The sequence below is a fragment of the Populus euphratica genome, unplaced genomic scaffold (genome assembly GCF_000495115.2).
Source record: "Populus euphratica unplaced genomic scaffold, PopEup_1.0 scaffold80.1, whole genome shotgun sequence".
Taxonomy (NCBI): domain Eukaryota; kingdom Viridiplantae; phylum Streptophyta; class Magnoliopsida; order Malpighiales; family Salicaceae; genus Populus; species Populus euphratica.
Genome location: NW_011499960.1, coordinates 32,139 through 44,290, shown reverse-complemented (window position 1 = coordinate 44,290; position 12,152 = coordinate 32,139). Strand labels below are relative to the sequence as shown.

General features: G+C 33.3%; 2 protein-coding genes across 3 annotated transcripts; both read left to right on the top strand.

Annotated features, from left to right (window-relative positions):
- The first annotated feature begins 3,170 nt into the window (after positions 1-3,170).
- Positions 3,171-8,516, top strand: LOC105138606 (GATA transcription factor 24-like). Of its 2 annotated transcripts, none has more exons than XM_011044736.1 (11): positions 3,171-3,679; positions 5,155-5,241; positions 5,336-5,469; positions 5,810-5,911; positions 6,039-6,153; positions 6,556-6,615; positions 6,827-6,892; positions 7,105-7,170; positions 7,668-7,748; positions 8,003-8,080; positions 8,193-8,516. In XM_011044736.1, exons 1-11 carry the CDS (start codon positions 3,365-3,367, stop codon positions 8,238-8,240), a joined length of 1,152 nt encoding a protein of 383 aa, XP_011043038.1. In that variant the 5' UTR covers positions 3,171-3,364; the 3' UTR covers positions 8,241-8,516. The 2 variants fall into 2 exon arrangements, with proteins under 2 accessions (XP_011043038.1, XP_011043037.1); XM_011044735.1 differs by having other exon boundaries at positions 5,155-5,250.
- Positions 8,517-9,308: 792 nt separating this feature from the next.
- Positions 9,309-11,891, top strand: LOC105138605 (Pentatricopeptide repeat (PPR) superfamily protein). Its single transcript, XM_011044734.1, has one exon. It carries the CDS (start codon positions 9,411-9,413, stop codon positions 11,754-11,756), a length of 2,346 nt encoding a protein of 781 aa, XP_011043036.1. The 5' UTR covers positions 9,309-9,410; the 3' UTR covers positions 11,757-11,891.
- Positions 11,892-12,152: the final 261 nt, after the last annotated feature.

Genomic DNA, 12,152 nt, shown 5'->3' with positions numbered 1-12,152 from the left:
TAGAACTCTAGATATGGGTCAAACACTGAATAGTACTTCAAAATACCGAACAGTGCTCGGGCTGGAAGACAGATTCGGGCTTCTTTGTTGTTGCTACTATTTGGACTTGATAATGGCCTTTTTAGATCTTGGGCTCCATATGAAAGTTGTAGGCCTATGTCTTACCTTTCCATCCATATAAAGTAGACCTAAATCTGAGATCTATAGCTCCAGATATGACCCAATTACCGAACAGTGTTCCGGTTTGGATTGCACCGACATCTCTTTTCTAAGTTTGGCCATCTCTTTATCCTTTCAATTTCAGTTCTTAAGTTCATCAATCAATTCTTTCATTTATGTGATAGGCCTGTATTTAAAATGAACATTTACCATAAATTAAAGGTATCTTATATTATTAGATATCTTATTATAAAACATGCTTTAGTTAAGGAGTTATTGATACTTCAAGTGCAAAATGATGATATAAAACCCTGAAAAAAATATACTTTTACGTACTAATCATCTGTCCACTAAAAAAATTAATTTTGCAATTTATCTCTTTATATCTCTTATTACTAGTTTGTTTAACACCTCTTTTCAATTGTGTAATATGTTTATGTATGTTTTATGTCACTATATCCAATGTTTCTTTCTAGTGGGGAACCTTTTAATCCTTTTTTACATGAGTATGTCTTGTTTTATTATTATCTTCCATTTATAATTATTTTAGCACATAACAATCAAATAATTACTGAAATTATTGAGCTTTAATAAAAAATAAAGAAGATAGAAACACAAATAAGAAGACAATAAATTGAAAAGGTAAATTAAACCTGAATAGGGTTATGTAACATAACCCTTATAATTTTACTATTGAATTTTTTGTTGAAGTAATCTATCTATTTAAAAAGGTTTATAACTTCTTAAATGAGTTAAAAAAATTAACACGAACAAATTAAAAAACCTAAAAAATAAAGGAAAAGCAATAAAAATTTTCAAGTAGGAAAAATAAAATTATAAACCATAAAGCATAATATTTAATGTCTTAAATTAAATAGAAAAAAAGAGGAAAATGTTTCTCTAAATTAAATAAAAAATAATAATAACTAAGAAAAATATATTTTTTAAATATCCTACATTAAAATTTTTTTCTTTTTAAATTGTTTTCTTTGACTTGACTAAAAAAAAAAATCTTGCTTCTTGATATTTTCTTTAAGGAAAAATGAGCATTAGAACTGGAGGATAAAAAACATAGTTATCAAACTCGGATTGGCTAGGTGGGTGGACCTAGAACTTGATAGACTCAATAGCTAGACCAATCCAGGTAAGGTAAAAAACTAGACTAATAAAAAATTCAGCAAAAACCGGCCGACCCTGCAAGACCTGGTACAGACCTCTTTTTTTTTTTTTAAATGTGTTTTTTCTTCTAACTATAAACCTTTTTTTTTAATATTTTTTGGTAAGTTATTAATCCTTTTTAAAATTCACTATATAAATACTAAAAGAAAATTTTATTTTTTTAATATGGAATTTGAAGTTTTTTAATATATATATTCTATATTTATAAAAAAAAATTATTTTTTTAATATGGAATTTGAAGTTTTTTAATATATATATTCTATATTTATAAAAAAAAATTATTTTTTTAATATGGAATTTGAAGTTTTTTAATATATATATTCTATATTCATAAGGAAAAAAGTTAGGTTTTTTAATGTAGAATAAAAAATTCTTTTGGTTTAAATACTTCAACTTAAAAAGATAACATAATATCTTTTTAATATAGAATAAAAAATCTTTTAAAATAATATTTTAAACTTCATTATTTAGTCTATATTCACATATATTATTTTTTATTTTTTTCAAATAAAATATTAAAATTCCAAATATTTTTTTAATTTTTTTAGATTAACTTGGATAAATTTTGGACCCGACTTTTTGATAGGGTTAATGTCTAGATTAAGTTTGATAACTTTAATAAAAAATTAAACATATTAAAATTCTTAATTTGATGTTTTATTTCATTAAAATTAACCCTTTATTTTATATAAGTTTTAAATAAGTTATTTACTGTTGAACCAATATAATTATAAAAAGATGATTTATTATCATTTTTCTTTAAACTAGCACTGCCTAAAAAAGGTTAATTAAAAAATAATGTGGTTAATATAATATATTAATCTATACATGCAGCTATAATTTATTTTGATATTTTTTATAAATTTTTAAAATAATACTATTTTAACTTAAAAAATTTAAAAATATAATTTAAATTAACCAATCAATTAGGTTTAGATTAAAAAAATACTCATAAAAAACTAAAATTCATGTAATGCATGCGTGCCCAAATATTTGGGTTATTCTTGCAAATGCACCGACCATCAAATCAAATATGAAAAATGATGCAGCGTGGTGATTGCTCTTGAAAATCACGTTACACATGTCCTCTTCTTTACCAGATTCTTTTATCACCGGGCCCCTACGATTTGACGGTCATGATCTTAACTCTATGCGAGACTAAAGAGAGAAAAACACAACAAAAAGGATAATTACACATCAGTCCCCATATAATGTTATGGATCTCAAATCAGCTCCCCAGGATAAAATTTTTATCAGTTTTCTTACCAAACTAAGTCCCCTAGTAATCCTATCTAAGATTAGAATATTCAATTAATGAACCAATATTGGTTTATTATTTATTTTTACACAAAATCTTTTTTTTTTTGTATTCTAGAAAAAAAAAACATTTAAAGCTTAGGATGAAGTTGAAAGTTAGATATTTTTTTTATTCCATTTTCATTTTTATATGTTATGTTGATAAGATTTTAGATTTTAAAATATAATTATATAGCGTGACAATGTTGTATAAAAAAAATTTTATGATCTTATTTCAACATAGTCTTGATGATATAACTAACAAGAGCATGCTACATTTTATTTAAAAATTTACTCAAAAAATAATAATAAACTAAACCATCATAAACTAAAGACAAACATCTTTTACCACGTTATAAAACGATGCCTCAATAGGATCGTTCTAAGGACTTTATTGTAAAGATCAATATATGAAGGTAAGATCTCAATAATTTGGTAGTCTGAAAACTGATTTGTATAGTTGAGGGACTGATTTGTATCACCCAAAAACCCAAGGAAAAGAAAAAAGAAAAAAGAAAAAATATAGTAATAAAGAAAACAAAGCCCTCTGAGTTCTCATCCTTCCTCGTAGTAGGTACTAGCTAGCTCAATTTTCCAGTCATTTCTTGGAAAAAACAACAGCACAGAAAATATAATAAAAATAAAAGTTTACTACTTTATAGCCAGAAATTTCACATACAGAGAGAGGGAAGGAGGGTGGGAGGGAGGAGGAGCTTTATTTTTAGCGGGCATGATAAAAAAAATGGAGTTGGTGAATCATCAGAGGCAAAAGAAAGGAAGGAAGGGTAGGGATCATCATAATAGAGGAGTGATGCAGATCGAGGGTGTTGATTATGATTATGGATATGGGTTTGATGATGGGACGATGGAGATGATTAACGGAGGAATAGTAGAAGAAGTGAGACAAATTAATACTAAGAGCAATTATAGTGGTGTTGTTACTGGTAATAGGAATGATAGAGTGGTTGAAACAACAAGAACAAGTGAGCTTACTATTGCTTTTGAAGGAGAAGTCTATGTTTTCCCAGCTGTTACTCCTTCTAAAGTAAGTCATGCCACGCTTAACTCTCTTTCTGTCTCCCTCTGTTTGGGGTTGTTTTTGTTTTCTGATTGCATTTTGGTCGATGGATGCGTTGATTGATTGATTCAAGATGAAATGATTGATTGTTTGTTTTTTCTATGTGGGTTTTTAATATTTTGAAATGGGTTTTGGGTTTTTTTTTGTATAATAGTTGTTGTTTTGATTTGTTTGGTGGAGGAAATGAGGAGAATGGGAGAAGGAGGTGTTGAGTTTTTGGGATTTAATTTGGGATTCTTCTGGGTAGGTTTGTTTGCCTGTTTGCTGAGAAAATGGAAATTTTTTTGGGAAAACTGAAGAATAGTTTTTCCTAGTGGTGGTGGTTTTTGTCCTGAAAAAATTGTTTATGGAATAGTTGGAAGTTCCGTGATGTTTGTATTTAGCTTACTCCTCAGTATTGCTTGAATTCTTTAGAAAAAAATAGAACTCTCTACAGGAAAAAGGGAAAATGCAGCTGTTGAATTTTAATTCGGTGGACCTGTTTATTTGCCGAGAAACTGGAATTGAGGGAATAAAAAAGTTTAGTTTCTGGTGTTTGCTGCTTGATATTTTGTTTTAAGCAGCTATGTGAAGCTTACCAAAAAGGTATAATGTAGCTGTTGAATTTGAAGGTATATTTCAAACGTTCAATGGTATGGAGCATGTTCCATGGAGATATTGGATTCATAATATTCTTTTTACCATTGATTGACTGGGTGTTTATGGGGTTTTACATACATCGATAAGGGATGTCAGCTTTGTGTGTTGTGATTACCCTTTTGAGTTGGTGCTGTAGGAAATTTTTTGAAGTTTGGTGATTTTTTTTTCACCTGTTGGAATGAATATATAGTTTGAAATGATGTGCAATGGTGATAGTTGGTTATATGAGCTTGAACGTTATATCACAAATTATTTGCTTCTGTTGGTATCCTTGGTATCCTGTTTCTGTTATGCTACTTCGCGTTCATTTCATTTTTATTTTTAAGATTTTCGTATTCATTTCTTTTTAATTATGTGTTTATCATAAACATCATATGATGGTGCTTAACACTACACTCATTGTTGAGGCATGGAAATTCAGAAATGTCTTTTGTGCTTTTTTTTTTTTACTTCATTATATATGCCTTTGAAGTAATACTTTGATTTTATTTTTTCTCTTTTTGTATATGTTCCATCTGGTAAGAGTTTTAAATGTTGTTGCCATCAAAACAAAGAATGTCAGAGTGTCTGGTGGACAGACTTCTATGACATGCACCTAATTGTTGACATTGAGTCTGTTTTCAAGGTTCCGGGGTATAAGTTACAAATTGTTATTGTCCACCATATGAATTTTTTTTCATGGTGTATTTTTTTTTAAAAACTTGGTGCTTGTTGTGCTCTTCCATACATAAATGTTTCAAGCTGTATTTATTTTTCCATTGGGCATCTTATCTAGCCTTGATTTGCTGGAATGCTTGTAACAGGTGCAAGCTGTGTTGTTTCTTTTGGGAGAGCCTGAGACATCCACAATTGCACCAAACTCTGAATTTTTTCTCCAACAGAATGCCAGGGTATTTCCTGTACCACCCGCATGCCGATTCATTTGAACAGATTGTTTGTTGGTTTTTTCTGTATATTTTAATGTTTTCTAACTACTTGTCCCAGAGTGCAGGTGATGCCTCACAGGGCTTGAAATTTTCACGAAGAATTGCCTCCTTGGAAAGGTTTCGTGAAAAGCGGAAGGAGAGATGCTTTGAAAAGAAAGTTAGGTATACATGCCGAAAAGAGGTTGCTCAGAGGTAGGTGCAAAACTCCATGTGTTTTGTCATAATAAAGGTGGTGACTTTTCCGCGTGAATGCAATTTCATTAAATACATACACTTGCTGAAAGTAAATTGAATAAATAACAAGATCCCTGTTTTCGGGGCCATATTATAATGATCTTTCAAGAACTAGAAATGGGTTCCAAGGGACACAAATATGCATCCAGCAAATAAGGTGAACTGAACTTTGTTATTTTATTTCTTTTCCTCCTTTTGTCGTCATGTTTGTGAGGGTGCGTGTTGAGTTCCGGATCTCTTCTTTTCTTCTATTAGCATCTGAAATGACTATTAATTGTAGAAGCTGATTTTCTGCCAGGATGCACCGTAAGAAGGGACAATTTGCATCGTCGAATGATTGTTACAGCACAGATACTGGCAACTGGGAACCTAGCAATGGCATGCCTAATCCTGAATTTGTGTGAGTCAAAGCTTATCATTCACTTGTATCATTTCCTAAAACATGCTTTGAAATATGTGTTTTGCTTTCATAAGGATTATGTAGTGCATGGCTTATTGTGGTTACAAGTTTCTGCATTTTACTTTAGTTTGCTTAGATGTCAACACTGTGGCATTAGTGCGAAGGATACCCCAGCCATGCGACGGGGACCAGCTGGTCCAAGAACTCTTTGCAATGCTTGTGGCCTTATGTGGGCAAATAAGGTAGGCATCAAAGTGTTGGTAAATCTGCTGATTAGGCTATACAGTTAACAGTGCTGATACAGCATTTTTACTTGTTTTTGATTGTCATTGGTCAGGTTTAGGAGCCAGCTTTTCTTGTAAAAACATAATTGTTCTATATGATACATAATTTGCAAATCGAATTTCCCTCCTTTTTTTGGTAGACTATAAATTTGATCTTTTATTTATCCAGGTGCTCACTTACTCATAATTCTGAAATTGTGAGCTTGTATCTGACATGATAATGTCATTATCAATATTTATATTCACGGCATGTCCTCTTCTAGGTATTTATGTTTGTTTAGTATTAACTAGGTCATGAGTTAGAATTTACCATTTCTATTTTTGGTCCAATTTCATTTTTCCATGCCTTTTGTCTTGAAGGGAACTTTGAGAGATCTTAACAAAGGGGGACGGCATATTTCCTTCAATCAAAATGAACCGGTGTGTACCTTTACCTACCGAGTTTGCTTTCAAGTACAGACAGCATTCATTACCAGTATCGAGTCGTTGCTGTTTTTGTTCTTTATATCTTTCCAAGCAGATTGTTGATGAAGTAATATGATTATTCTTATTGGTTGTTTCATGGAGTCATGAGTATTTCTTTTCCAAGTAGAAATTCCTGTTTGGAGTGATAAATCTGTTGTTATTGCAGGTGACTCCTGATTTTAAACCTTTAAACATGGAACTTGAAAACCCTTTCGCTAATCCAGAAGAAGAGGTATGATCGCTATATTTGTGAGACAGATGTCTGAAGCAACATAATCTGAAATGCAAATACATCATTAGATTGCTAAGATTGCCCCTTTTTTATGTTGTCATAATCTATTGGAATAGCTCCATAATCAGAAGATATTGATTGATCCATGAATACTCTGTCAAATTTTATCTTTTGTACTTGATTCTGATGGACTTTGCTTTTTCAATGATCAGGAGAGCCAAGAAGAAAGTAAACCTGTTCCATTAGAGTCTGAAAACTCTATTAGGCCAAATGAGCAGGTGTGCCATTTTTCAAGACTTGTGAAGATGATTTATCAACTATCAGATGGCATGATATTTAAGTAGATGGCATGTTGATACTGAATTCTACATCCTATTTTAGATATTTCAAAATCATTGTTTCCATCACACCAGTCCACCTGTTAACCAGCAAATAAGTCATCTCTCCTTTGGGTTTAGAAGTTGCGATGTCCTTTTCTTTTTCCTTCATTCAAAAGACCCAGTCCTAGGAAGCTGTAATACTTGTCTAATCATTTTATTTGAATCAGACAATTGGACTTGGGAGGCCACATACTTGAAATGGGGAATGAGCTGGTTACTTTTAGCTGGAAACATCATGTTCCTGCTTTTTTAGTATTGCTTACGTAGTGTGTTCCAGTAAAGTCTCCAGTTTGAGAGCTGTGGTCTTAGTTTTTTCATAGGTTTTGATTATGAAAGTAATTGCATGAAGATTTACCTTTTGTTTCGATTATAATATTCACAGTTCTTAAGTGCAGGATATGCTAGAAACTGATAAAAATATTCCTCATCCTTTGCCCATGCATGTGGAGAATTCATCAGTCAACCTTGATGATGAGGTAATAAGATTGCTGGAACATCTCAAAATTTCAGTATGACTACTACCCGTGTCCAAAAAATCAGTGCACTTCTGTCTAACAAGTTTTCCCAAAATGTTTGTCTTCTATTTAAACGTCAAAAGTTTCCATTCATTTCCCTTCACGGTCCTGCTCATGAGTAATGCTACATAAAAAAAACCCACATCTTTGAAGGGTAAGGGTAGAGTTGGTGGAATAACATATTTTATTGTTGCCATGTGTCTGACGTGTACCAGGACTTTGAGAACACTTTGGATGAGCTTGGTGATGTTTCAGGTTCAGAATTTGAAATCCCCGAGCATTTTGATGATCAGGTAGTGGTTTTTTAGTGACTTGGCATCAAGCATATTGCAGGCTAATTCTGTACTTCACCTGGGTTAAAAGCTGTAAACTTCAGTTCTCCAAGTTCACAGCAACAACTTACAGGTCCACATCGAGGATTCCAGTACAGGGACTGCGTGGCATGGGACTTGAGATCATGCTATCTGCCTGTGATGTTAACCCCCTTTAAGAGCATCCGGTTTCTTTCCAGGGATGAAGATGCAATTCTGATTTATACTAACATCTGATATCCAGAAATGGTTTTTGTTTATAGACAAAGTTTACTTGTATTAGCAAGTTGCTTGGCTTTCTCTTGATACTTTTATGCATTGCAGAATGTGAATACTGCTCTCTTCCTTCGTGCTATTCCCCCTCATTTAGTTCTACCCCATGAAACAGCTAATTGAATGGAAATGTGTTGTGGTGTAAGGTCTGCATGTCCTGGTGAATCCAGTAGCGTTTTGGTTCTAAAGTTTTAAGTAAAATAGATACTTCCTTAGTGCTATTAATGGATACTTTATCAATACTTCATTCATTATCTATAAGATAAAGAAATTCGATATAGATATTCTATCTATCAAGTTTCGAATCTATTATTCGACAATTATATAAAAAATAAAATAGTAATATATATATATATATGTGAGGTTAGGTTTAATTCGGGTTTCGGGTTGAGTCTTATAATATTTATATCGAATCCAGTATCTATTAAGTAAAATAATTATAAAAAAATCCATTCATTTGGGTCAAATTAAATCAATATTCATCATGTTCGGATTATATTGTCATTAATGAATATTTAAGAAGCAGCAGTCATATATGAAGGGATCATACCTGACTACAAATTGAAAAAGCCATGGATATTGTCTAGTTCTAAAGTAAAGGGGTTGAAAATATTTTTTTTATTTTTTTAAAAATTATTTTTAATATTAGCACATTAAAATAATTTAAAAATACTAAAAACATATTAATTTATTTTAAAAATATTAATTTAAAATAAAGAAAAAAATTAAATTTTTTTAGAAGTGTTGATATTTAGAGTATATTTAGTATTATGCTAAATTTATTGAAAATATATCGAAATAATATTTTTTATTAAAATTTATTTTTGATATTAATATATTAAAATAATATAAAAATATCTAAAAATAATTAATTTAAGGTAAAGAAAAAAATTATTTTTTTTAAAAAATCGGTTCTAAAACACAAAAATAAAGAGGTTGTTAATCAAATTTTAAAACTTGAGAGACCACACAGTAAATTTACCACAATGAAATACAAGTAGTGAAATTGCAGGACTATTTGATCCATGTCAAATTGTCAATGTCTAAAGTCAATGAATCGGCTCTGTTTGCAATGATTTTTCGCCAACAGTTTTCTAAAACCCTCCCTGGAATAAGAGCGAAACCTTGCATAAAACGAATTTTTAGCACTTACAAAACTGGCGAAAGCAGCCATGCACACAACTTGCTTGACAAAACTCCTCACCGAAATCTCTCATTTCAAATCATCAAGGAGCACCTTCTGTCGGGTTTTATCGACAATATCAATGAATTTACTGTCGCTAACGCCCTCAAAGCTTGCCGTGGATACCCACTACTCGGATCCCAAATCCACGGGTTTTCCATTATACATGAGTTCGTTAACGTCACTATAGTCTCTAATTCGCTAATGAATATGTACTGCAAATCTGGACAGTTTTGCAAAGCTTTATGTATCTTTGAGGATTTGACTCATCCTGACATTGTTTCTTGGAACACGGTGCTTTCGGGCTGCCAAACAAGTGAAGATGCGTTTAGTTTTGCTTGTAAGATGAATTCAAGTGGGGTTGTTTTCGATGCTGTTACTTATACTACAGTCCTTTCTTTTTGTTGGAGGCACGTGGAAGCCTACTTTCTCATTGGGTTGCAGTTGCATTCTTGTATTGTAAAGTTTGGGTTTGATAGTGAAGTTTTCGTTGGGAATGCACTCATAAGTATGTATTCGAGATGGGGACATTTAGTGGAGGCTAGAAGAGTGTTCGAGGAAATGAAAACTAGGGATCTGGTTTCTTGGAATGCAATGATTTCAGGGTATAGCCAGGAAGGTACTTATGGCCTTGAAGCGATTTCAATGTTCCTTCAAATGTTTCGGGGAGGAATGGAGCTTGATCGCATCTCATTTACTAGTGCAGTTTCAGCTTGTGGATATGAAAGGAACTTGGAGCTTGCCAGACAGATACATGGTTTGAGTATAAAAACAAGACATGAGAAGCATGTTGCCGTTTCTAATGTTCTGATCTCAACATATTTTAAATGCCAAGTTATTGAAGATGCTAGATTAGTCTTCCAAAATATGAACGAACGCAATGTAGTTTCATGGACTACGATGATATCTATTGATGAAGCAGAAGCTGTGTCTTTCTTTAATGAGATGAGATTAGATGGTGTTTATCCCAATGATGTTACATTTGTTGGCTTAATCCATGCTATAACAATTGGGGAGCTTGTTGTGCAAGGAAAGATGGTTCATGGGTTTTGTACAAAGACCGGTTTCTCATCAAAATCAAATGTTTGTAATAGCATCATCACCATGTATGCTGAGTTCAAGTTCATGCAAGACTCAGTTAAGGTGTTTCAAGAGCTTAAGTACCAGGATATCATAGCATGGAATGCTTTAATTTCTGGGTTTGTACACAACGGGTTGTGCCAAGAAGCTATCCGGGCATTCTTCTCAGGACTTATAGAATCCAAGCCAAACCAATACTCATTTGGTAGCATCTTGAATGCAATTGGTGCTGCCGAGGATGTATCTCTAAAATACGGTCAAAGGTGCCACTCTCAGATAATAAAACTTGGACTCAACACTGACCCAATTGTTTCTAGTGCTCTCCTCGATATGTATGCAAAGCGTGGGAGTATTTGTGAGTCTCAAAAAGTTTTTGTGGAGACGCCTCAGCAAAGTCAATTTGCCTGGACAACAATCATCTCTGCCTATGCAAGGCATGGGGACTATGAATCAGTCATGAATTGGTTTGAGGAGATGAGGAGGCTTGAGGTGAGACCTGACTCGATCACCTTTCTTTCTATATTAACAGCCTGTGGAAGAAGGGGAATGGTTGATATGGGCTATCACCTCTTCGGCTCAATGGTTAAAGACTATCAGATAGAACCATCAGCGGAGCATTATTCTTGTTTGGTGGATATGCTGGGTCGTGCAGGGCGACTAGAGGAGGCAGAGAGATTGATGAGTCATATTCCAGGGGGTCTCGGATTGTCTGTGTTGCAAAGCTTGCTAGGAGCATGTAGGGTACACGGGAATGTGGACATGGGAGAGAGGGTAGCCGATGCTTTGATGAAGATGGAGCCAACAGAGTCAGGCTCCTATGTGTTGATGTCCAACTTGTATGCTGAGATTGGAAAATGGGAAATGGTGGCAAAATTAAGAAAAAGGATGAGAGTGAAGCGAGTGAAGAAGGAAGTAGGATTTAGCTGGGTAGATGTTGGTGGCATTGACAGTTCCTTGTCTTTACATGGGTTTTCATCAGGGGACAAGTCCCATCCACAATCTGAGGCAATATGCAGGATGGCAGAATGTCTGGGATTCGAAATGAAATTTTTGAGAGAGGAAGAGATAGAGTGTCAGAAACACAGTCTCATGTGCGATGGAGATCTTGTAACCCCTCAATAAGGGAGGATAATTTTTAGCGAGAGAGAGAGCAACAGATCATAGGCGGCATAGTTTAATGTTTTAAAGATGGTAATATTGTAACCCTCAATAAGGGGCGGCGGTCATGCTTTCCAATGGAATCATGCATTCCTTTCACAGGGTCAATATGCAAAATGCATGTAACCTTGATTAAAAATGTCACTGCACCTCAAAACAATTCACTGTACCAGCAAGAACCTTCAAATTGTCATTTGGGATGGTGCTTGTAGCCTTAACGCAAATGGAGGTGGTTATGTTTCTAACTTTCCACCCCCTGCTGTGTGAATATAGCAAATTTTTGTTTCAATTAGAAACATATTAGTGATCGGTTCAAACCTTTTTTGGGCCGAGGATGGGAAAATTACGAGTTTCTCTTAC